At 45.2% G+C, this 26,684-nt stretch overlaps 1 protein-coding gene across 1 annotated transcript; it reads left to right on the top strand.

Moving 5' to 3' along the window:
* Nucleotides 1-161: 161 nt before the first annotated feature.
* LOC306776330 (importin-13-like) lies at nucleotides 162-26,328 on the top strand. Its single transcript, XM_079266981.1, has 23 exons — nucleotides 162-293; nucleotides 614-706; nucleotides 6,207-6,332; nucleotides 6,494-6,850; nucleotides 7,054-7,304; nucleotides 10,169-10,309; nucleotides 10,762-10,903; nucleotides 12,369-12,535; nucleotides 12,779-12,899; nucleotides 13,513-13,660; nucleotides 13,786-13,967; nucleotides 14,547-14,573; nucleotides 14,915-15,049; nucleotides 16,259-16,417; nucleotides 16,655-16,735; nucleotides 16,856-16,993; nucleotides 19,208-19,304; nucleotides 21,133-21,185; nucleotides 22,970-23,036; nucleotides 23,133-23,191; nucleotides 23,293-23,382; nucleotides 23,940-24,121; nucleotides 24,242-26,328. The coding sequence occupies exons 1-23, from the start codon at nucleotides 273-275 to the stop codon at nucleotides 24,336-24,338; spliced, it is 2,934 nt and encodes a 977-aa protein (XP_079123107.1). The 5' UTR covers nucleotides 162-272; the 3' UTR covers nucleotides 24,339-26,328.
* The last annotated feature ends 356 nt before the right edge of the window (nucleotides 26,329-26,684 follow it).

Genomic DNA, 26,684 nt, shown 5'->3' with positions numbered 1-26,684 from the left:
ACAAAATATGACGATATTATTATTATTACATAATTTAAATATTATTTAAGTTGACATGTTATTGGGCGGTCCTTGACCTGTGATTGTGAGATTTCCCACAGCGCCTGAATGTAGCAGAAAAACGCCTCTTGGTGACGTAGCAGCGGCAGGACAGCGTCGCGGAGCTGTGCCCTGCATCGTCTCATAAACCGTCGCAGGACAGAAAGGTGTGGAAAATACGGGTCTTCTAGACAAGCCTAGCAGCAAAACACGGACACGGCGTTGTTTTGAAAATGCTGTCACACTCTGAACATGTTAGTATATCCGTCTCGCTTGGCTTCATTTGGCGCTTAGAGAAGCGTTACGTTAACGTGTTAGCCTTGAACGTTAGCATAGCGGGGCTAGCCGTTGCTATAGTGTTTGTTAGCATCAGCGAGCTAACGTTAGCTTTGCCGAGGTTAGCTTCTCTTGTGGTTTAAAATTCATGATGTCGTCGAGTTAGCCTAGCTAACTGCTACTGTGGAGATGTATTTTTTTTTCTTGGGAAATGGCACTCTATGGATACAGGGGAAGTTTAAGAGTGGCTGTCTGCTCCTGAATGATGATGTTGCTCCTTCTTTTGATCGTTTGACAGCTCCGGATCAGCGGAGATATGATGGAGACGCCGGGGAGGATAGCGGCGACACCGGACGACACGGCGGACTTCACGGTGGAAAACGTAGAGAAGGTGAGTCCTTGTCCACTGGGTCCTTGCTACCTCACACACAGCACCATGGGGGCGTTTGTGGACTAAAGAAGTGGTCTTCTTTCTAAAGAAACATAACTAGCTGGAGGAGGGAGAGCTGAGGAGCGATACATAATAATATTGATTAAGTTGTCTGGAGAGAGATCATGTTTACTGACAGAAATCTAGATCAAAACTATAACACGTTACTCTGCTGTTTGGTTACATATTTGCACTACTGTTTAGTTACTTCATTTAATATTATTCTATTTCATTGTATTTTTTATATTTAATAATGTTACTGCTATTCTTATTGTACATATTGTGCATTTGATATTTAATATTTTTAATCTGATATTTTATTTACCTGTACCATAATTGCTGCTGTAGCGATAAAATGTCCCCTTTGTGGGATTAATAAAGTATCTGTCTATCTTTACCTTTTTTAAATTAGTCTTTAATTAAATGGCTAATGCTTATAAAGAATGATCAGATGAGCATCATAATAACAAGTTTGTAGCCCGCCAATTCTTTGCCATCTCTTGTTATTGTAAAATGCTCATCTAGGTCTTGTTTTCCCTCTGTTGGATTGTGTGCGTGTGATTTTGTGTTTGTGATTGTGTGTTTGTGTGTGCGTGTGCGTGTGTGCGTGCGTGTGTGTGTGTGTGTGTGTGTGTGCGCACGTGTGCGCGCGCTCTCTCTTGGCAGTGTTTACTGTGGCTGCAAGGTTGCTGTGATGAATCCCCCTGCTGGGTGGCCACTGACTCGGATGCGTTAGGGGATGGGCGGGGAGACGATGGGGGAGGAGGATGGAGAGAGCGATAAAGGTGCTCCTGTGGCAGAGCAGAGGCGATGTAATGAGATGGATTGGGGGGGGGGCTGGGGTCGGTCGATGTCTGTGACAGTAAAGAAAGAGAAGAAGGAGGGGGGGGGATTGAGAGGAGGTTGGCGATGCGACAGAAAAGGAATTAGAGGCAGGGTTTGAAGGGAGAGAGGGAGACACATTCCTGTAGGGGGAATGGTTTGACCTGATCGGTTTTCTGTTGTAAATACAGGAGGAAGAAGAATGACAAACAATGAGCAAGGTCCTGTCTCCCTGCGGACCAGCCGCTTATTAATTTGTTCATGTCTACAGGTGAAGAGCGTGGGGCTCCATTATGCGTAAATGATGAAGAGAAAATTATATTTCATCTCATTTTAGCAAAGTCATAGTACATATTGTAAGCACACCGAAGTAAATGTATAATTCATGTAATAGGGAGGATCATAAATAATTTGTTATGATGTATTACGGTAATCTTTAGTGAAAGTACCTGATACCCAACCATATGGATTTTCATCAGGTCAAGCTATTCATTATTAGGTTTTCTGGAATTAAGTGTTTAATTTACAGTGGAAGTGAAACCTCTCTTGCCAAAATACCCCAAGCGTGCACAAATGGTGCTGATCTGCTTTTCCTCTTTTTAAGACACAAACTGTACCAAGCAGCCACTGAACCAGTCTATTCTGATTGCTCTCATTTATTAGTGTGGGTTTGTTTATTTAAGGTCCATTTTCAGACCATGTTAAAGCATTCGGTCCTCTCCGAGTGCTGCAGTAATCTCATTAACTGATAAAACATGACAAACGGCATCTGAAGTGTAATTTCCCTTCAAGGCAATGCGCACTTTTGTAATAACGCCGCACTTGCATTTTTTTTTTTTTTAACTGATGAGATGTTGTTTTTCTTAGAGTCTATATTTAGAAAGTATTCAGTCATTCACTGGAATTAGAGGGAGACGAAAGGTTCTTAAGTACCCGACTGTGTGTGTGTGTGTGTGTGTGTGCACCTTGCTTCATATCTGCGTCGGACCACAAACGTAATGCATTTAAAATGAAAGGAGCAGCCGTGTGGAATTGTCGCTGCGGCTCAGTGGGTTGCTGGAGAGTGTGCTCGTTGTATACTTGGTGCTGGAGATGATGGTTCCTGGCCCAGGAGTTCTATGTGTTCAATAGAAAGCTCTTTGTTCGATCTCGGCTGTGTGAAACAAAGTAGCACATTGTCCGCATCTTTGTGTCCATAATGAATGGGTACGTATACTCTGCCTTACATTTCCGCGCCGCTATAATTACCCTCGTCTACAATCACTATTCCACATATTCCAAGCAAGTGGATTTTAGAGGAAGTTTGGAGCTCTTCACTTTGCTGTGAAATAGAGTTCTGTTTGGATTTAGTGGAGACAAACTACTACTGTACCACCAGAAGGGACCACAGCACAGTTCTGGGTCAGTGTGGGTCAGCACCTTGCTCAAGGGCACTTTGCCAGGGGTAGGCGTGGGGGCAAAAAATATTGCTTCATGTAAGAATCTTGATTCTTACCTTTTACGATTCTGAATCGTTTCACAGCTTCCAAAAATGTATTTTTTAATAGTTTATTTTTTCTTCTGTCTGGCAGTGTTGACTTGCGGCGCAGCCTCTTTCAGCTTCTGAAGTGGTTCACTACATAATCCTTTACACATTCGACTCTCTGCTTTAATGCCATAATGTGCCGCGCCGCCTTTTCTTCGCTCAGAGCAATCGAGAATCGATTCTGAACCGAGGAATCGTTCTGAACCTAGACTTGACTAGCGCGCAGCTTCCAGGCTCTGCCTCTTGTTTTGAGTAGGGTAAGACATAAGTGACAGCAAGTGCTTTCTTCTTATTAAATTGCTTTATGGAGATGACTCAGCCTCCCAGCTAACGCAATACAAAACGTATCAGGGGAATTTGACCCGGAGGAATGATGCATGGGGCTATTGAGTAGCTTTATGGTGGCTGGAGAGGCTGTTTCAGAGGGACAAGCTGGGTCGCGATGAATATTACCATCCAGTCCTTGACAGAAATATATCTGGGCTCACGGTGGAACCACATGTCTTGTAGGTTACATGATACACACACATCCTAGTGCAAGCTCTTTTGTTTCATTTTCTATTTCAGCAGGCTTGCGGACCGTATCAGTCTTCTGAATTATGTGGTGAGATCTGTGCGTGTAGCTGAGGTGTAAAGCGTTGAGACACTTGGTGCATGGGTTTGTTTGCTGTTGACGCGCTGAGATTTGATCACTATTGGCAACGTGTTATTCTTCATTTCTTCCCTGGCCGCGTGCTGTCAACCACCGCCCGCGCACACTCGCCCAAACTATTATTGTTCTTTGTTCCCTCATTAATCATCGCTCCTCTGCATGTCTCTGGTTCTCACAGTTATAGCGCGGTGTCACGAGGATGGGTCAGTGGTGCGATCTCCCATCGCTACAATGACTTCGGGTGTGACACTCGAGTGGACAGATGGCGTGAAAACACAACAGGCCTCTGGCAGCGAGATTCCGCTACCTGCTGTGTGTAAACGGTGTGTGTAGGCTCGTGCACTTAGGCCTCATACGGGAAAGAAGATTTCAATAATATTTACAAAATGCTGCAACCTGCTCTCTATATTTACATCTCGGATCAAACTACGGCAAAAGGGGAGAGCGACTTAATTCCCTATTCACCATGTCTTTCCAAAGCAGATCGATAGTTGCTGCTATATTAATGCTCTGAATCTTGTACATTGCATCTTTAACGCAGCTCAAGACCTTCACTACGGCTATTCTCTTGGGCTTGGTTGTGAGCACACAAGTGTAAACCAGTCGCAGTAAATCTGTGGTTCCGTGTGAGCAGATGGTCTAACTGACCCATGTTTTTTTTTTTTCTTATGCATCCCTCATCTTCCGCCTCCTGCTGTTGGAGAGGCACCGCAGAGCAGGCTAAAGACCTTTGACAGTGTCTGCCAAGAACGCGCCGGCCTCAGGTGAAGCCAGGCGGTTCAGGCAGGTTGCAACCATCTGTAGATACAGTTAGTTGCTTCAGCGTCAAATAAAACGCTTCTAGGGGATGCGCTTCATGGTTTTTGGTTGTTTTATGAAAACAAATGAGTGATGGGCAATTACAGTTGGGTAGCGGAGCTAACTGCTGCATGTCTGCTGTGATTTCTCGGAGACAGGCGGTGGTTCTTGGTGAGGAGAATGTGTTTGTGTCTTTGATAATGAACCGCGGAGGAACAGACAGGCCTGCGATCACACACTGGACTGCGGTAATGATCCGCTGCTGCTTTGATCTCCGATATCTCAGCTTCGTGTACAGAAAGGGCAGAGTGGAGCTGACGAACCGAAGACATCCTGATGCTTTTCAGAACGAAGGCATGGTATTGATCCTCAGAGAGAGCTCGCTAAATCTGAAAACCAACAGCACATGCACATTTCATCTGTCCTGTCTGTAGTAATCTGGTCAAATTTGAAATGAAAATCATACATGCAGTGGTTTCTTTAAAAGTGCAAAGATTCACGTACAAAGCTGTGGTAGCTGTTAACTACAGAGACCTACCAGCTAAGGCAAAGCCACACATGTACATACAGTACCTGCTGCCCATACTGCACCTATAGCTGTCTCCCTCACACACATATGAACAACTGCCTCCTGACTCTCTACCAGCTCATTAACACCCAGCCAGTCATGTTCAGACTCTCGTACAGTAAGTGGAGACAGATAATTGCGTTTTGCAGGATGGCAGACGGTAGAGAGAGAGAGAGAGAGAGAGAGCACCACCTGAGACTCTCTGCTCTCGGTAGGCATTGACGCTGTGTTGATGTTCCTCTCTACAGCTGCAGCATCATCCTACGTCCTGGTTTCTACACCGTATCGTTCATCCCCACCTTGTGTGACAGCTTGAACTGCTCTGATGAGGGAACGGGGAGAGATGTAGAGAGAGCTGAGGGATGGAATGAAACGGGTTGGACAGTTGAGGCTGGAGGGAGGTGAATTAAGAGAGGGGGAGGAGGAGGAAAGAGGAGAGGATGACTGCTGGTGGAGGAATTTATGTGAGCGGGCTTCAGGGGCAAAGACAAGAATCAGAAGCGCGCTGAATAGGTTTTTTTTTTTCTTGGTTGTCAGACATTGACTGCCAGCAGTTTGAGTTCAGTGAGCATGTTCATGCGTGTTTGTGTGTGAGACAGAAAGAAAGAGAAAGTAGTGCCAAATCCTCTCTTCTGGCACCGCCAGGATTAAAGGTGTCTCTTTGATTCATGCTCCCGTTCCCCCCTTTCTTTTATTTCCCTCTCTCATTCTCATCCTTTATCTGCTTTCTCTTTGGCTCGCGTCCTCTTGTTCTCTCTGCACTCAAGTGCTCAAATTACTCCGAGCTGTAGTTCAGAGAGAGTGCTGTTCTCAGGTCATTGTTTTCTCCATTGCTCAGGTTTTCGAGGTAAACTGTCTACTCATGTAGACGGTGTGCTTGCCTGGTTGCGCGTGAGAAAAGATGCTCCTTTCTCTCAAGTTAACCAGCTCTTTTCATCGCACAAGAGCTCAAAGGACTGCGTTTCTCTGATACCCGCTGTTGTCAACATGTGTAGTGTATTTGCAAACATGTCTCAAATGAACCCCCTCATGGTTAAACCATTCACAGACTGTATGGATTCTTTGACTTCTTTACTCTCCTCTTCTTCATCTCCAGGCCCTCCACCAGCTGTACTATGATCCCAATATAGAAAACAAGAATCTGGCCCAGAAGTGGCTCATGCAGGCTCAGGTCTCGCCTCAGGCCTGGCAGTTCTGCTGGAACCTCCTGAGCCCAGATAAGGTATCGTGTACACACACACACACACACTGAAAAAGCATTTTGCGTCATTTTTATTGGCATGAACTCCTTCAAATGCTTGCCGTCAAAGCATCAAAAACACAAAAGTACTCAATAATATTGACGTGATGTCAGCACAACATTGATCTCATGGTCTCTCACAGGTGCCAGAGATCCAGTACTTTGGTGCTAGCGCACTTCACACCAAGATCTCTCGCTACTGGTCCGACATCCCCACAGACCAGTACGAGTCTCTGAAGACCCAGCTGTTCTCCCAGATTGCCTGCTTCTCCACCGGCTCCAAGATGGTGCTCACCCGGCTCTGCGTGGCCCTGGCCTCCCTGGCACTCAACACCATGCCCGAGGCCTGGCCCGGCGCCGTGGCCGAGATGGTGCGGGTGTTCCAGGAGGAGGGGGGAGGGGTGGACGGGCGGGCGCGCTGCCTGGCGTTGCTGGAGCTGCTCACCGTCCTGCCCGAGGAGTTCCAGACCAGCCGCCTGCCGCAGTACAGAAAAGGACAGGTACGTTTGCAGGAACCACCTGACCTGAATCAAACTATTTAAGTTTATTTTCCAAAAAGTAACTTATCAAGAAAGCGTCATATTGTTGTGTTAACAGCGACGTAATGGCAGTATAGAAAACCTTAAACTGAGCCTCCCTATTAACCGGAGGAGCACGATACAGTCGCGGTCTGACCCTCGCTACCCTCCTCCTCCCTCTTTAGGTTCGGAGCGCCCTGGGCCGGGAGTGGGGGTCGGTGGGTCCGTTACTGCAGCAACTGCTGCGGACGGACAGCCCCGGGGCGGTGAAGGCTCGCGTGCTGCGCTGCCTGTCGTCCTGGGTGCTGCTGGACGTTCCCCTCAACGAGAGCGAGGACCTGGTGCACGACTGCTTCAGTGCCCTGCCCGACCCGGAGCTCTTCGACACGGCGGTGGAGGCGATAGTCAACGCCATCTCGCAGCCCGACTCCCAAAGGTGGGTACAAACGGGAGGGAGCGAGAGAGAGAGAGCTCACAACTCACAACAAAAAACTAAATTATTATACTACTGAATGGTGTGAGAGGTTGTTGTTTCGTGGGGTTTTACTGGAGAAATGACACAGAATGGAGGAAGAAGAGGGAGAGAGAGAATGAGAGAGATAGAAAGAGAGGGAGGGAGAACAGAGCGAGAGATAGAAAGAGGGAGAGAGAAAACAAGGTGGAGAACGAGAGAAGGAGAGAGAGAGAGAGAGAGAGAGAACAGAGGGGGTGAAAAGAAAGATGCATTAGCCAAGGACAGGAAACAGACAGGGTGGGCACTGGGAGGGAGGGAGGGAGGGAGGGAGGGAGGGATTGATAAAGGGCAATCTGACAGCCAGGGGGGGAGAGCGGCATTTCTCGGTTGGCTGGCGTTGTTATGGTTACAGAACTGGGGAGAGATGTCATCTTGCCCGGGTTGATTCAGACATGACCCCTCCCCCTAGAGAGAGAGAGTAAGAGGGAGGTGGAGCGAGGGGGGAAGGAGAAGGTGTGAAAGAAGACTTCATCTTCCGTATTTTATTTATTTATTTATATATATATATATAGTGAGGGCGGAATCTGTGGAGTTACTGCTGATGAGTCACTTCTGAACAGATGTTGTGAAGATGATTGATGGAGTTACAGGTTGTCTGAGCTCCTGTAGGTGATGAAACGTGAGAGAGAGAGAGATTCTTCAGTTTCTCTCTGGATCTCAGCTGCTGTTTCTTTCTCTCTCTGGTTGTTCTGTTTGCTCAGCAGGTGATCACTCTCGTCTCATTGCGGTGATATTGTAGGGTCAGATTATTGGTGCTTTAACTAAATATTTACATCATTTTTAAGGGAAATAATAGAACAGTCGCGTAATATCAGAAATGTAAGACGATATCAATATAATATCTAGAATGTTGCCTTCTTTCTCTCTGTGGTTCTGTGTCACTGACTACTGATCACAGACGGGTTTTGTCAGGTCCTCCCAAAAGTCTCCTTGACTCTCATTGAAAGCATCTCTTGCGACACATCTGGCCTTTTGTTTTTGTCAGAGCATTGTGTGATTTATAGGTTTATATTGTGTGTGTGTGCGTGTGTGTGTGTGTGTGTGTGTTGAGGAAATGATTCTAATAGAAACCCTACATCCTCTCTAGGAAGAGTCATATATCATTGTCTCCATCTATAGATTCTACTGTCTTTGTTTATTCTTTCTATTTTATCTTTTCTTTGTGCTCTTTCGTCCCCCTCTCCATCAGTACTACCCCTCCTCCTCCTCCTCCTCCCTGCCTCTTGTTCGCTCTCCCTCTGTTTAAACACATTACAGTCAACTCATTTGAGGCGATGCTATTGGTCTAGCTGCATCCTGTTACCAGGCAACCCATTTCCCCTGTCTCGGAGTGGTGCGGTAATTGCAGAGGGGATCAGAGGAAGGGGGGTAGAGAGAGAGGAAGGGAGAGAGAATAAAGGAGGAGCCAGGAAGGAAACAGAATGTGTACAACAGCAGGTCACTCGGAGTTGGAGAGGAGAGAGGACACTAGGAGTTAGAGGAGAGGAGAGGACACTGCAGCAGACGTCACAGAGAAATCTCCAGAATGTCTTTTTGTTTACAAGAGAAACATTCTGCTCTTCTCATCGTCTCTCAGACACACTGAGTCCTCTTCTCCACAGCCAAGAGTGCATGACCTGCATCTGCTAAGCACCTGGTTAAAAATGAATGATCTTCTGAGTGCATGAGTGCAGACTGACACACACACACACACACACACACACGCACTCATTCACACACACACACCCATTCACGTTCTCTCTCTCGTTCTCTCACACACACACTCGCACACACTCCCCCCTCACTCATTCACACACCCTGCGCTGCTCCCTTCCTCCAGCACCTGATCACAGAGGAGGATGTAGACTAGTCTACTCTACGTTGTAGACTAATACAACCACAGGTAGGGGCTTAGTGGATGGAGGCCAGAGTCCTCACATCTCAACAGGGTGGAGCTTCTCTCCAGAGAAGGCCGAGTCAGCGCTGTGTCGGGGACTCGGCCTCATAAAGCAGAAGGATGGAGCCGGCTCCTCGGCTTATAACGGGTCCTGAGGGAAATTAGAATGATAAACGCTTCCCAGGACCGCGGCGCAAAATACATTTAACCTGCAGAGCAGAGAATGCATATCGGCGTCATTGTGTGGCGAGTGCTAGAAGGGATTACACTAATGCTAAAACAGTTGGTCGATTCGACAGAAAACAGTGTTGTTGAAGGCGCAATGACGATTTCTCATTTGCGGTTTGTAAAGGCAATATTCCAAATTGGTTTCTTGTTATTCTGTTTGCCCAGCAGGTGATCGCTCTCGTTTTGTAACGAGCTTTGTCCACTGCGGCGATATTGTAGGGTTGACTATTGGTGCTTTTGCAAAAATATTTACACAATTTTGATGAATAATAATCAGTAATGGGGATGTAATGACTAAAACCAGGAAAAGACGACACTTATAACGATCTCACGATATCAACAATTAAAGACGATATCTAATCTTGTAGAACGATATTGATATAATTTCGCTGAACAGCGTCTCTGGTTCCTCTGGTAGATGAGTGGGGTTTTTTTAGGGTGGGTGTGCTGAATCAGAGGTTGGACTGAGATTTGATATGAAATAAACACTTGTCTTGAGAAGGAGCAATAAATACATCAAGCTAGCTGTGAGCGATGTGTGAGTCAGTTTTATATGCACCAGTGGAGGCCCCCTGGCTCTGCGCAGCATGTTCTTCTCACTGTGCTCAATGTTTTTCTTTAAATGAACCACACTCCTAATTCTGCTGTTACTGTCTGCTTTTTGTGTCTCTGTGGGTTGTAGATATGTGAACACTTTGCTGAAGCTGGTTCCTCAAGTGCTGGCCCTCCAGGAGCAGCTCAGAGAGGCTGTTCAGAATGGAGACATGGAGACCTGCCACGGCATCTGCCGTATCGCCGTTACACTGGGAGAAAACCACTCCAGGTGTGTGTGCTTCTTTTTCCTTTCGGTAGGCCTGTTACAATGTCAAGATTTTATAGTGCATTTGTTTTGGCCAAAAATGATACATGACTTAATACTCGTCCAGTGTTGGGGTGGTATTAAAACATCAATAATGCAATGATATTGAAGGAAACACATAATGTGTTTTAGCCAATACAATCAGAAAATACAATCTCAACAACAGAGCCCGCTACAGGAGAGAAACAGGTCTTTACATTACTTTGCACTGAAACAAGTCGAGCAATATTCTGTGTGCAGTCTCCTGTGTTGCTGTGTCTCCTGATTACATGACACGGAGACACAAATAAAGACAATCCTCTCTGCTGTGAAGGGGTTAAGGTTAGCTGCCAATTAAAACTTTTTCTCTTTCTCCACCCTCCACCCACCCATATCTCTCGCTCTCTCGCTCTCGCTCTCGCTCTCGCTCTCTCTAGGACTCTGTTGGAGCAGGTGGATCACTGGCAGAGCTTCCTGGCTTTAGTCAACATGGTCATGTTTTGTACAGGCATCCCCGGCCACTACCCGGTCAATGAGACCACCAGCTCGCTCACACTCGCCTTCTGGTATGCGCTACAAGTAAGTAGTAGTGCAACCGATCATAAAACTCACGGTTAGTCGGCACAAAAGAAAAAAAGGGAGCAAATATAACTGTTAGAGATCTCTGATCATGTTTTTTTTGCCGCCGATCATTGCTGATCCATATTGTTGTTTGATTATAGCAGCCTTTCAACTGCTCTGAAGTCTGTGTGAACCATAACAAATTCTAAATGTTTTCCTTTTATTTTGTTATAGTCTGTAGTTTTTTGGATTAAAACTAATCGAGTCATGAGCCATTTTAATGATGTATTATAAGCTGCTTAGAGCTTCGTGTAAACAGCTCATAATTCATCTCTAATATCTATTTATGTTGCTGTGAAAACATCTTCAAACAACTGATTGATTTGGAAAACTACACTTTACGAGATTACATGTGAACACATGATACCGTTATATTTTACCTTCGCCCACTACTCATTTTCACTGAACAGAGCCTGAACGCATCACTGTGTAACTGAAGGTTACATTGTTCTCCTGTCAGTTTGAACACGGATTGGTTGTTTACAATGTAACATCAGATCGGCGACTAGAAAAGCATAGATAGATAGATATGTACTTTATTCATTCCCAGGGGGAAATTTGTATGTTACAGCAGCAAGACACACCAAGAAGCAAAGTAACAGAGTAACCAAAATATTAAGTATTAAAAAATGCACAATATATACAATGAAATAGTGTTAAATTAACTGACGAGGTGAAAAACTGTAAATGCTGATGTCTTGATTGCATATTTTACTGAATATCGGCGGATAACGATAGTCAGTAAAACTTTATTTCACACTGCGGTGGTTCACGTTAAACGGTGTAATTAATCCGCGCCGAACCGCGAGGGGGGATCCGTACGGATCAACAGTGGCCCGTTACACCACTAATTATCCCATCGTCACGTTGAAGTGAAGTTGTGATAGTTTGACAAATAGATGGTACTGTAAGTTTTTCAGCTGGCATGATATACCTACTTTTTCCTCTGGCCTCGTCGTTACTAGGCACATAAAACCGTCCATAAAACAGAATATACAGGAGGAGACATAACTGTCACCTGACAGCTGACACCTCGTAGCAACACTATTCCATCGGTTGCAGCTCACATGCTCCCGCTGGTCACTGGAGCTGATTGCGGCCAATCTAGACAACGCTTGTGATTCCACCAGACCGCTCTCTGCTCTGGCACCTGATGATTAAATTTACTTTTACGAGTAACTATTCAATCGTGTGTTAAATGCCCCCTTTGTTTACCCACCATCGCAACTGGAAGGTTGATCAAATTAACCCACCACCGACCAAATTGACCTGCATTTGTCTGGTGTCTGCTGTTATTTTACAACCTCTGTGTGTCTGTTTATAGCCTCTGTGAGTCGGAACAGATATTCCCGGGCTTTAAAAAGCTTTAAAATAATTTTATGTCCCACACTAAAAGCTATTTATTTTTCCTCTCCTTCCTCAGGATGAGCTAATGTCATTCGAGACGGGTAAGCAGGCCGTGTACCTGCAGGTCTACAGGCCGGTATATTTCCAGCTGGTGGATGTTCTGCTCCACAAAGCCCAGTTCCCCACCGACCAGGAGTACGCATCCTGGTCCTCCGACGAGAAAGAGCAATTCAGGATCTACAGGTTTGTGTCCCTGTGTTTCTCTACATGCCTATTTCTGCTGCACACTGTTGAGTGTTTCACTGACAGTCTAAGTGCTTCAGAAAATGACTCTGATTGGTCAGCGTGTGAGTGTGCTTTCCTCTAATAGACTCTCACTGGACTGGCAGCTGAGAGGGCAAAGACCTGGCTGACAAAAAGATTAGCACATAATGTTCCACGGTTGCATGCTCCTAAAATGTCTGCTTGTGCACGTCTGTCCTTCAGGGTGGATATCTCCGACACACTCATGTACGTGTACGAGATGCTGGGAGCAGAGCTGCTGAGTAACCTGTATGATAAACTCGGGAGACTGTTGACTAATGCGGAGCCGCCCACATCATGGCAGGTGGGTGAGACGTACACAGACGAGCACAAAGAAACTATTTTTTGTTTTCTCCGAGTGTTGCACAAAAGCCAGTACTGAATATGTGTCATACCAGATTTGAGTTTTCCAGCACCGGTATTTATTTTTAGCTTGTAAGTCCACTCTTATATTAAAATAAACCTCAAGATAAACCCAAAGATAAGCTAGGAGTATAGATTTACAGGATTTAAACCCTTTTTATGTTTATTCGGGTTATTTTCATTTCAACTCAAACTCAATTTTTTATCACAAACTTTGCTAATCGTAAAAAAAAATTAAATAATTTAGCACCTTTCATGCAAGAAAGCAGCACAAAGTGCTTTATAATAAGGGACAATACACAGAATGAACATTGAAAACTCATTCAAATGAGATTAAGAATTAAAACCAACTGAATAATAAATTTAAAAATCAGGACCCATATTTGCAGCATGCAGATATACATCAATATACCGTACACAACAGCAGCATGAAAAGATCTCCATTCTCTCCTACATCAACGGTGAAGACGAAAAACTCAGAAAGTACTTTAGCTCCAACTGTTTCTGAAATGTCACACTCATCACCTGGTCTCCTCCTCCTCCTCCTCCTCCAGCACACAGAAGCCTTACTGTACGGCTTCCAGTCCATAGCAGAGACGATAGATGTGAATTACTCCGACGTCATCCCGGGCCTGATAGGCCTCATCCCCAGAATCAACATCAACAACGTCCAACTAGCAGACACGGTGATGTTCACTATAGGTGAGATTAAAAGGACACGTCATGAACGTTCAAACACATTTAGTGTTGTCGCATTTAGTTGTCATAAAGACAACACGGGGGGGGGGGGGTCTCATTCAGCAGCTGAACTGGTAATCTCCCGCTAGGTGCTTTGGCTGAATGGTTGGCAGACCACCCAGTGATGCTCAGCAGTGTCCTGCCGTTGGTGCTGGAGGCTTTGGGGAACCCAGACCTCTCTGTTTCTTCTGTCTCTACGCTCAAGAAAATTTGTAGGGAATGCAAATATGACCTGCCGCCCTACGCAACCAACATAGTAGCTGTCTCTCAGGTACGTGTGCTGTACACATCTAAATCTCCTTTTCTTTTGCCATTTTCACTCAGTTGATCACGTATGAGAGCCAAAAGCAATCAATGTTTTATTTAGTTTTTACTTTAAAGGCAGAGGCATACGAAAGCTTATTCGGGTACTGTAGGTACGAAGCCGGGAACATTCTCTGAGATTATAAAGTCTGAAATTGCAAGAAAGGTCTCGGAGATTCTTTGAGATTTAAGTCATAAATTTGCAAGAAAGACTCATTTTCTCGCTAGCTGCCGAGTGCAAAATATTTTAATTATATCAGTATTTATTTATGTTCGTAAAATAACACAGAAAGAATATGTAAGAAAACGTATTTATGTTCCTTTCTGGACCTTCACCTCGCTCAGAGGCCATCCGCACCAATATAATATTAGATATTTTTTACCGATGTCCCTCATACGACTTTGTACGTTGCAAACTTTTGTGATGTTCCTGCTCTCCAGAAATAACATTTCTCTTTGAAATCCCATGAGTTGTATTATTTGGGTAGGTTCTGTGGTGCTTTAAAAATAGCATAACCTCCACTCTGACTTTCTCTCCTCTCTCCAGGAGGTGCTTATAAAGCAGATCCACAAGGTCAGTGCGTGTTCTTTTCACATCCACTTCATTTTTTCTGCCACTCAGTTGACATTTAAATAAGAACGGCTGAGAAAGAATATGTATCACATGATTTCAGCTTGCAGTGCAGTGAAACATCTTGAAAAACTAAAAAGGTGTATTCAGTAGAGTGCAAATCTCCGCCAGGTGTGTTGTATTGTGTGATTGAATGAATACAACCTGCTATTGACTGACCCCTCGTGTAGACACCAAATGGCTGTAAGGCGTCGTAAAACACACTTCATTCAAACTAAAAAATGAGCGGCCGTGTATGCAGGCAATCGGCCTTCATCCATTTCTCTTTTCTTTTTTTTTGGCAGACGAGTCAGTGTATGTGGCTGATGCAGGCGCTCGGCTTCCTGCTCTCTGCTCTCCCCGTGGAAGAAATCCTAAGAAACCTTCACTCTCTCATCACCCCTTATATTCAGCAACTGGAGAAGCTAGCAGATGAGACGGTGCGTACACAGACCAACATGTAACAACATCACACACACACACACACACAGAGCAGGCAGAGCTGGACTCTGGCCAATAGGAACAGGCCTTGTTTCCGTGTGGTGTCACTGCAGTGGAACATTTCTCTGCGGGACCAGTTTGGATTTGACCCTGCAACATGGGCTAGTGACTCACAAGGAATTAGCAAAGACACGCTTTTCTCTCACTCATGCAAGCACACACACACACACACACACACACCACAGCAACTAGAGAGGGACAAATTGAGCTGAGAAGAAAAGAAATTGCCTGCACAGACCCACTGACAGTAGGTCATGCTTTCACATGTGCACGCACACAAAACATTCTTTATCCCCGTTGAAGTGTCAGTTCTATTAGAGTTGAAGTTTTTAGACTGTCACGCTGGATGGGACAAATGTGGAGCGGATATTATCTAAAAATACACAGTTTGATGTCTGCTATATGTGGAACAAAGTGGAGTTCCTCCTGATCCCTTGTTAGAGACTGAAGGTGGGGTGAATAGAGATGTCGGGTGAGATGAAGCTGTCTCACCCTTCACACGGTCACACGTCTCAGACTTCCTCCCTCGCTTAATTTATTTTCCGTCCAGCTTTTTGATGTATCGGCATTACGTCAGACTAGCAAATCAGGTGCTGTGTCTGGAGCCGGACAAATAGTGGCACCTAGTGGGGAGACCTTGAGGTTACATTACATCATAGGTGAATGACCGTGATGGCGTCTGACGGGGCCCGACTGTAAACACAATACGGAGTCACTTCTTCATGTGAAGTGTGCACGTACACTGTTGTTGTTGTAGAGAGACTGTACAGTTAACAGTATCAACTCGGATGAGAGATGTGGACGTAAGACTTGTTTTTCTGTTACATCACCACCTTGAAGACAGAGCTTTGATTCAACACCGCTCGTGAAAACCTAATTATTGGTGTGTGTGTGTGTGTGTGTGTGTGTGTGTGTGTGTGTGTGTGTCAGTGAGAAAACTGGTATGAGAAGGATCCTTTCCTTCTGTCTGCTGAATACCTTTCCATTGACTTCTGTGTTGTTTTTTGTTTTAGAGTGAGGTTAAATATTATTTAAATATTTGTTTATCCCAAGTCGGGCACTAAATGATCCAGAGATATTGGAGTTGGTTTGTAGAATTCCTAAATATAGCGATCCGTCTCTTCTCCCCTTTTTCTTTCCTCTCTCAGCCTAACCCCTCCAATAAGTTAGCAATCATCCACATCTTGGGGCTGCTGTCCAACCTCTTCACGACGCTCGACATCAGCAAGCAGGACGACGAGTCAGCAGACGGCTCAGCGCCACCTGTCAAAACAGCCCCGCCTCCACCTCCGCCTGGACCAAACCCAGTCAGTCGCCGCACACACTATCATCAGTGGGGTGAATCTATGGATGATAGATACTGAGCATGTGTTCCATTTAAAGACTTTAAAGCTGCAGTGTGGTAGTTGTGAATGGTAGTGGGGCACATGGTGCTCGCAGCTAACGCTGGTTGGAGGGATGTCACTGAACCATCGTCATTAGTAATTCTGCTGACAGGCATGCACCCACGTGTGACTTTCTATTCGTTGCTTTGTGTTTTCCAGGTGGTGGTGGTTTTGCAACAAGTGTTTGCGCTCATTCAGACTGTGCTCAGCAAGTGGCTCAACGACTCGCAGGTTGTAGAGGTGAGTCATCGTCGTGTTCATCCACATACCGTCAGACCGCTCTGCTCTTTGTAAGAAATCAGTCCACGTGGTCGGATGTGACATTTCAAGTGTAGCTGATCTCTCACGTCGTCCCTTCAGGCGGTGTGCGCCATCTTCGAGAAGTCGGTGAAGACTCTGCTCCACGACTTCGCTCCCATGGTGTCTCAGCTCAGCGAGATGCTCGGACAGATGTACAGTACGATCCCCCAGGCCCCAGCCCTGGACCTCACGCGACAGGTACACACGCATGCATGTGCACGAACACACATGAGTATTCTTCCTTTAATACTTACCTGCAGAGAGATTTTATAGATTTCACAGAAAGGGCTGTTTACGAGCTCATCAGCTGACCACCAGTGACAAATGATGGACCTTATATCCCCACGCTTTTGTGTCTTAAGTGACTTTTGAGGACAACAAATCTTTCAAAATTGGTCCAGTATTGAGGGAGAACGCTGCTCAACGCTCGAGGCAACTCCTCACCTTCAAAAGCACATCCGCCAAAAGTGCTCAGTTCTCAATCCAAAGGTTTTATATCTCTGTCGGGTTCTTTCCTTGACGTTGTCAGACACTTACAATAACAATCTGAGTCTGTCAGCGGCAGAAAGCACTTGAAGTGGACCTACATTGACGGCGAGGAGTTGCCTCGAGCGATTACATCGCAGCTTGTTTGGCGGCAGCTGTCTGCAGCGTTCTCCCTCGATACCGGACCAAATTCAAAGATTGTTGTCCCACATTAGTCACTTAGACACAGAAACATGAGAAAATAAGAGTCCGGGTTAAACACGGGTCGATTTTTGCTGAAGAGACCTGATTTATTGTAGCGGTTGATCTCAGCAATTAGATTAATTCAATCCAAAGTCGCGATAATAAAGAAGTCTGTGCTCACAGACACATTTGTGAATAAACTGCTCTCACTACAAAGCGTGTCTTTCTCACAGCGCTGTCAGTCCAAATGCTGCAACAACAACAACAAAAAACACAAAAACTTGCAGCATCGTAACTCACCAAAATACTCACCACATACTAGGGCTGGGCGATATGGCCTAAAAAAAAAATCTCCGATTTTTTTACAAAAAATCCGATTCACGATTTAAATCGATTTTTTTCCCCCAAAATTTTTTGCAGATGACAGAAGCTGTTGAAAACAATTTTTTCTTTTATTTTGTGATGATTTTCCCAAGTAGGTTGATAAAAATAAAGTGCAAACAAAACCTGAACATTGTAGAAAGGTGCCTGTAGTATACAAAAAGTATTTGGTCACTCTTTTGTTTGCCTGAATCATTTAAATATAAAATTAAATTAAACATAACATTAAATGGCATTAAATAGTAGCCTTCCATTGTAAACAACTGTGCAAATGTAACTTTTTACAGTAAGCTTTTCTAACTGAATACACTGATACAAACACAGCATGAAATAAAATGTATATGACCCTTTAACATTCACATTTTCAAAAGTGCAACATCTGATCTAACATCAACATAACATATTTTGCACAGTAAATAAGTGCATGTAAACAAAATCAAGTGCATTCACAACATAACCAACAGTATTAAACAGTAGTGCATGTTTTTTCTAAATATTTTTTGCCAGGAAGACAAGCCTGTCTACTACCTCTGGCTTCAGGCATGCACGGTGGCATGTAACAATGCCCCCCCCCACACACTGAAAAGCCTCTCAGAGGGGGCACTTGTAGCTGGCACAGAGAGGTATTTCTTTGCTAAAGTACTTAGCCTTGGAAAGTTAAGTTGGTGACGCTTCCACCAGTCAAGTGGATCGGTGTCTGGGTCAACCTGCTGGACCACAGGTCAGTTGTTGCGGAGTAGAATGACATCCCCTCCAGCTCCGCAGAGATCCTTTGGCGTGTACTATTGTACAGCCGAGGCAAGGCAACGTCAGAAAAATGTTTACGGCTTGGTAGCACGTACCTGGGGTCCAAAGCTTTGAGACGGTGAATAAACCCCGGCTTTTCCACGGTGTATATGGGCACCATATCTTTTGCGATATACATCGCGACTGCATCCGTGATGGCTTTCCACCGGGCACTCTTCTTCTCATGCGGAGTACAGTTGGTGAATGTCTCCAAAATGCTGGGTTGTTTTTGTGAGGTGGCGGCGGCAGCAGTGAAGCTGCTGGCCGCCATTGTTTTAGTTTGTAAACAATGCGCGCGCACTCTACTACGGGAAAAAGGGGTGGGGGCGATTTTCTCGATTTTCAATAAAACACATCGCCTTAAAGCACACATTCGAATTAATCGATTAAATCGATTTATCGCCCAGCCCTACCACATACTAGACCTATTTTAGAAACATGGGGAGCGGTAGTACGGGAGATATCTGGTGCAAACCAGCTGCATGTAAACAGACAGTCATCGGGTTTCTGCAGTGCACGTAAAGACATCCTCCGGTTTCTTGCGAGTGTCTGATGTGACGTCCTGCTGTGTTTCAGATGGTGCACATCTTTGCCAGTGAGACGGACCACTTCCCGCCCATCAAGGCTCTGTTTGAGCTGGTGACGTCGGTAACGCTGTCCATCTTCCAGCAAGGTAGGGGATCCAGCAGGGGGCGGGACTTGTGAAGGCTGTCAAATGTGTCATGTTCAAGTCAGTGATATAGGCCTTCTGAATGTTTCTGATCTCATCTGATTTCACGGGATCCAAAATCAAGTCTTTTAAGAGCAGAGAGGTCGAAAAAATAAAAGTTCACGAATATATTCTAGAGCTGTACCGAATGTCTGTTTAATTTTATTACATTTGAAGTGTTCATTTCATTTTTGAAGCATTCGAATCAGATGTCAACGCTACGAAGGAAGCTTCGAACTGTTCGGTGCAGCTCTAGCATTGTGGTGATATACTGGCTTTTATCTTGCTGTTGCGTTCCTAGATAAACAATAGATAAAAGGTCTGGGGGCCACACGTCAACAGGGCACTGGACTGTCGTCACAGTGGACCTTTTAAACGTTTGCTCCCATCAATCATTAATGCAGCGCTAACATCTCAATCATTTGATCTTTTGCAGACGTTCTTAAAAATCGTGTTAAGAATATTATGGTTTGCTTCAAACTTATGTAATGTTTCTATATTTATCAGCCTAGTATTTGCTTATTTCATTTATTTGTATTTACTGCTTCAGTGTTAGAGCTGCATGACGATGCCTTTGGTTGTGTTCAGTGTGGATCAGGAGTGTGTTAATGTGCCACACTTGTGTTCTGATGTACATGAATGAGATGATGTGACTTCATCCAGCTCCACCTCCGGGTTAGGACACCTGACCCAGCTCTGTGTGCCGCTCCCCTTCCCTTTGTGTTGTCCCCTCTCGCCTCTCCTCCTGTCCCGCTTTGACTGGTTTAAGTCATGGCTGCCTCTCCTCCTGCTCTCTGAACTCTTTCCTTTCTGAGCAGGAGCCTTTAAAGTAGACAGGATACGGTCTCGCAGCACAGAGACCACTTAGCTTATTCAGTTGGCTGACATGTAAGCAGCAGGTTTAGAGTCGGTTCTCCACCGCAGCCCTCTGAATAAGCCCTGTGTGCTCTCCAGGGGTTTGTGTGTGTGTGGACGAGGTCTGGAGGGGGGAGTCTGGGAGCAGCTGACGCTGGACGCTTACCACAGACGCTTATTTTGTTTCATTACAAGTTTGTTGTTGGAGTCCCCCCCCCCCCCCCCCCCCGTCCCCCCCCCCCGAACCCACCATCAATGTGGATTCTTCATGTCCAGAAGCTTCTACAGGAAATGTGTGTTTCATCGTGCATCAATCTGCCATAAATAAAACCCAACTAATTCTAGTAGTCTGTGTCCAGCAGCACAAAGGGGGGGTAGTGAGATCAGAACCCATCCTGATCTGTGAGTGGGATTCATACGGCTGGTTATGGTAGATCAGAACCAGCTCTGAATGGACCCTTCACAGAAACCTCCTCCCCCCTGAGGCTCAGTCTGAGCGTCACACTGATGCCAGCGGTGCCTCGAGGGAAGGAGGTGAAAGAGGGGGTTCATTCAGGTTTGGTGCCCCCCCCCCCCCAACAGTAACAGAGGTGCCTCCTGGGTTCCCACTCCAAACCCACTTTTCTTTCTTTAGGTTTGTTGTTTTTCTCTCGTTACCACTTTCTTTCTTTTTGTTTCTCTCTCCAAGCAGACCCATGTCTTTGTCTTCTGCCTGTTTTTCTGTTTTTGGTCGGTCTGTTCTACCAAGACTCTGCCAAAGCTTCATATGCCCCCCCCCCTTCTCCCCTTCGTTCCTTACTCACGTGTGAATTATTTCAATGCAATATTTTTTAGTTCTCTTTTATTTCCACATGACTGTTGAATCTATTCAGTTGCTGTTTGTATATTATTCTTATTCTCTTATGATTTCTTAAGTTTCATCTTTATTATATTTTAGGACCCAGGGATCATCCTGATATTGTTGATTCATTTATGCAACTCCAAGCTCAGGTGTGTTTTTGGTTTCTTATTTCATTCACTTTGGGTTTCTCTCTCTCTCTCTTTCTCTCTTTTTGTACTTTCCCCCTGTTTCTCTGTCCTCTTCTACCTCTTTCTGTTCTTTGTTACTGGGCCCTCAGGGGTCCCGTCACACAGGCGAGGCCGTGGAATGAAACGTGAGAGGAATGTTTGAAAAAGGCTTTTGATTCTAACAGTCACCTCACCACACACAGAGCAGACCACCGTTAGCTCTTTATTTGTGCTTATAATTATAATAATACTAACATAAGAAAACGCACAAGTGGGATGAAAAAACCCGGCGGGCTAGTAAGAGAAATTCATTTACCACCAATTTACAAACAGATAAAAGTATTTTAAATTAACTAACCAATACGAAAGACAAAACTACAGACAGCACCAACATCAGTCATGAAGCATATTTAAACACGTTAAGCTGAATAACTCGTCATTTTCAAGTAGCTCTGTCGTCTTTCTTTGTGAAATGAAGCTGCAGAATTTGACGTCATGGACGCGTGAGTTTTCTCCGCACACAACAGTCAGAAAAACATGCTAACGGTGATTAAATTAATTTATAAAGAGAAGAAAGTCTGGATAGAGATTCAGAGACCTGAGCTTGCGTATAGGCCGACACTGAGTACCGATCAAATATCGTTACGTTTAAAAAACACATCAAACTTTTACTGGTGGGATTTTCTACTGTAAAAATATGAATAAATAATGTTTTACGAGCTCCGTCTAACGTAACACTCTCCGCTAGCACCTGCCCGAACAGTACTGAGCAACACTCAGTCGTTGGCTACCTCCATCATTATATTTGATAATGCTCAGCTGGCTGCTCAGAATATACGAGCGAGGGCCTGTTTGTAAACATTTAATGCATGAAGACTATTTTAAGCATTTTTACGCACTATTTTCCCCTTTTTCTAAAAAAAGTCAACATCAGGGCACATTTGCTCCTTTTGATGAAAACATCAGCTCACTGACCCCGCTCCTCTTCAGATGGAGTATTTGCGCTGACGCGGCGCTCTGGGGAGGCTGAGGGGTCGGCGCGGTGGTCCCAGGTGACTGGTTAGTCTCTGAGCCCGGTCCTCCTCTGAATCATTCCAGCCCGGAGCCAATCAAAGCCCAAAGGCATTAATATTCAACTAATATTAATCAGTCCAGACAAATTGGCTGATGGCTCTTCTGTTTTTCTTTTTATATATTTTTGTCTTCATTCTTCTTGCTTTTGTTTTCTATCTTTGGATAGATCTGACCTTCATCTCTCTCCCTCTCTCCCTCTCTCCCTCTCTCCTCCATCCTGAATGAGTTCATTATTACAAGATGATTATTTCTCTTTATCTGCACATGTTAAGTACTTACACACTGCTGTTGCATATTCAATGCAGTCAACCCAAAACAAAAGTAATGTTTCAAATACAATTGATTTTTGAGAAAAGCAAACCCGTCACTGCCTTTAGTTTGACTTAAGTTCCCAATTATTTCAAAGTTAGATTCTTTGCAGTTTGTTTGTTATACCTGCCGAGTTGTGCATTGGAGGATCTCTGTACGGGTTTGGATGTAGTTTTTCCTAAACGGGTGGAGAGAGTACTAGAGCCTGGTAGGCAGATCTGGTCTCAGTGCTGTGTTGCTGTCGGATCCGTCTACCAGGCTGAGCGCGTATTGTTGCAAGCAGTATTCTGAAGCAGCTTATGCAGTGGAATGTGGTGAAGCAGTGCCGAGTGGGTCGGGCCGTCAGAGGCATGCTCTGTTTAATGCCTTTATCTGCCTCTTAGGCCCTCAAACGGAAGCCCGATTTGTTCTTGTCTGAGAGTCTTGACGTGAAAGCAGTGTTCCACTGCGGTAGGTTTATACACACACACGCACACACACACACGTTTCTTTTTTGACACCATCCTGCAGTTGTTTATTCATGTTTCTGACTCCTCCCAATTCTAGGAGTTCTGTCACTCAAATTTCCTGAGGCTCCGACAGTCAAGGCAACGTGCTGGTTCTTTGTGAGCACACACACACGCACACACAACCTGAAACCCTGCACGTTTATTGATGAGTCATTTGGCTTTAAATGTCCCTGATTGTGTTTGTGTCTCTGCCTCAGACTGAACTGTTGCCCCACTGCTCAGATGTGCCTCCTCTGGCCCGGGTGGTGCAGGAGGACGGCAAACTGTTGATGCAGGCCGTGCTGGAGGTGAGGAGCACCACGTTCAACATCTCACACACTTCATCATTTGTTTTGCGGTGAACTTGATCAACTGCGATATTGATTGTTTTTAAAATTGCTCCGCTCATAGACAACTCCGCTGCATTTTAAATCAAGCCCTTCATGAGCTAACAGCCAGCCACCAGAGGACCATCCAAAGCTTTTAGCAGTTTTGGGGAGCTGTCATGCCGCTGCACGCTGACCCTACAGTGACACGTTTTCCTAAATGTTGCGGCTGCAGTCCAGAGTAGAAGATAAATACTGTATATTACTTGTTTTACCCGGCTGCTCTGAGTCATTTTACAGCGAACAGACGGGCAAAATGAAAGAAAAGCACAGAATTCAGGTGATGAAGAACCTTAAATGATGTCTTACATTGATGCAAAGTTAATTCACACAAAGAAAAGAAAGCTATGAGACTCCATCGACAGTCATTTTACTGATCATTGTAAAATACACAACAAAAACCTGCAGATACGAGCTTATCTTGGTGTTATTGTGATTGTATCCCTGTTGTCTAATTTCTTCCTCCCCGGTCTCATCAGGGCATCGGGGGCGGGGCCTCTCGGAGCCTGATGGACCAGTTTGCAGAAGTGCTTTTCTCTCTGAACAAGCACTGCTTCTCTCTGCTCGCCATGTGGTTGAAGGAGGCTCTGCAGCCTCCCGGCTTCCCGTCATCGCGGGTCACAACTCAACAGAAAGACAACTTCTCACATCAGATACTCAGGTGACACGACCGGACATGTGTTGACAGGCTGAGCCGTCAACACCGCGTCCACCCAGTCGATTATTTTGCATCTGCTTTTTATGTATTTGTCCTTTCGTTGGCGCCTCTTCTGTCCTGCAGAGAACGAGTGAACAAGAGGAGGGTGAAGGACATAGTGAAGGAGTTCACACTGCTGTGCAGAGGGCTCCACGGTACGGAGTACGCCGCTGAATACTGAAACTCTACCCTTTGAACTCGGGCCCAACCGGGACCTCTGCCCTCGCCGCCACAGTTCTCACAAACCCGAACAGCGAAGACATCATGAAATGATTGTAATGATAACCCCCCCCCAACCCACCCCCCCGCCCCGCCGCCGCCATCGCAGGACAAGACAAGGAACCCATTCCAGACCTACCATCGGATTAATGGACTAACTTTAAACCCCCGGTGGCTTCAGGGAGGCTGTCCTCTCTGCTCCCATTTTCTTTTGTCTCTCCCTCCTCCCTCTCATTTCTTCGGACGAGCTCCGAGCAGCGCTCCCAGCTTGCTGCCTCTCGCCTCCTTCTATCTCTGTCTTGTTCTGCCTTTCTTAGACCTTCCTGTGGTTCCCTAGGTCGTCTCCTGGTGATTAGCATCCATATGAAATGGTAGTGGTGTCGTATGTAGCTACTTGACATTATTTTTCAAAAGTAAATCAAATGAATTATATAAATGTATACGTATACACATATAGAGAGACGGTGGTCGTCGGTCCTGCTGCTGCTAATGGGAAGAGAGAAGGAGGGGATTCTGCAGAAGAGATGACGTTAATACAACTCCCAGCCACGCCTCTGTGATCTCTGCATTTGCCAAATTATCATGAAATGTTTTGTGAATTTGTCCTCTTTTTTTGGGGGGATTATGAGTGGAAAAAAGAGCCAAAAACCACACAGCTGGACTAAAAACAGTTTGCTCTCTTGCCCAGCCCTGTGTGCTCAGGGCTGTACCTCATGTACATACAGTCCCACCCGGTCGTACTGCAGTCTCCTCGGATTGTAGAGCGTCTCTTATGCATTGGTCCCTTAGGTAAAGCAGGACTGCCTGGAGTGAAGGCTAGAAGGAGGAGGAGGAGGAGGGGGGGGGGATTATAGTAGCTGGTAGTGAGAAAGAGGGAATTGATGGAGACTGAGACGGGAACTGAGTGTTCGGAGGGATAAATAATCCTGTCGAAGGACGGCTTAGTCACTGTAATCGTGCAAAAATATTAATCGAGTTGTGCATATTACCAGTTATTGCTGTGTGTGTGTGCGCGTGTGTGTGCGTGTGTTCGTTCATACCTGTATGTATGAGAGGTTGTGTGTGCACAGATGTATCTGTTCCCCCCCACTTGTTCAGTGCACTTATATTGGACCTACAGTACACATCCATAACGTCCTATCTTTAACACAGAGCGCTCACTCATCTCCTCACACCTTCACTCACTCAGACTACCACTTTCTGTCTCGTCCAGTAGTTCACCGGCAATCGCACCCCCATCTGTTTTAACCTTATCATCTGGAACGACCGGCCGGTGGTAACCAGCGACCAGACTCGTCTATATATCTGTTGTCGACAGGAAACGCCACTCTCAAGTCCTTTCATCCATCCGAGGTCAGCGCTTTGGAGAGGACGCTGAGGGATTAGAGAGTTCAGTATAACCAAACATCTCTGAGAGAGTTAAAGGCCGACATTCTGTGCTCATCCCATTAGGCCGGAGACATCGTTGGTGAAGTGATGCGACGGCTGTAACATGCGCTGTCTCAGCAGGACCGGTTGACATCTAATAACACTCGGCGTTGAAATGTACTCTGGTCTCTGATAAACTTTATCTCAGTCTAATCCGTCTGTCTTATCCGAGGTGCCTGCAGACATGTAGCATGTATGTGTTTTGTGAGGGGTTTCTGGGTGGGGTGGGGGGGTTTTAGGGGACAAACAGTGTTGGAGACACTGCAGAAAGGACCTGATGTAGACTTAAGACCCGAGGCAGGAACCGGCTCTGGGGTGAGCTGTGACGCCTCAGAGTCTTAATTCGAGCGGCGTATGATTGGATGTTCCTCGGTCTGTACCGTCTAATTCTGAGGTGGGAAATAATATTAAAAAACCAGTTTGTCACAGTTTAAAAGAGTAGTAGGTGGAGGAGGGGAGGAGTGTGTGAAATGTACATTGTTTTTTTTTTGTACCTTGGCTTTAATTTATTAAATATATCTAAGACTGCAGCTCAATGACTCTTCAGTGTGTGGGAGTAGATCAGTTCTGAAAACACTTCAATCAATCAAATCCTGCAGAGAGTTTATCTTCATCTCTCACACTCGACACAAGCAGAAACATGATTTATTAGCTTCTATTGCCTGTTAGATCCAGACAATTTATTAAGGGAAGTTTGAAGATCTGGAGTCAGTCCAACAAATGTGAAATTATCTAAATTAATATTTATTATTCTATAAGTATGAGAAGTATGAAGTAGCATGAAATGGAAATACTCAAATGAAGTACAAGTACCTCAACGCTGTAGTTAATTACTTTACAGCACTGCATGCCGGATACCTTTATTTGTTTTATTTATTTA

Source organism: Melanostigma gelatinosum, assembly GCF_949748355.1.
Source record: "Melanostigma gelatinosum genome assembly, chromosome: 4".
NCBI classification, from domain to species: Eukaryota; Metazoa; Chordata; class Actinopteri; order Perciformes; family Zoarcidae; genus Melanostigma; species Melanostigma gelatinosum.
Note: the sequence above shows the minus strand (reverse complement) of the source record. Positions and strands in the feature narration are given on the sequence as shown.

What these genes read in the sequence shown, in the direction of transcription:
- LOC306776330 (XM_079266981.1), top strand. Translation starts at nt 273, where the DNA reads ATGCTGTCACACTCTGAACAT. An exon ending in AGAAGCTAGCAGATGAGACG is followed by an intron (nt 15,050 to 16,258) that starts GTGCGTACACAG and finishes TTCCTCTCTCAG; the next exon opens with CCTAACCCCTCCAATAAGTT. An exon ending in TTATGCAACTCCAAGCTCAG is followed by an intron (nt 21,186 to 22,969) that starts GTGTGTTTTTGG and finishes TCTGCCTCTTAG; the next exon opens with GCCCTCAAACGGAAGCCCGA.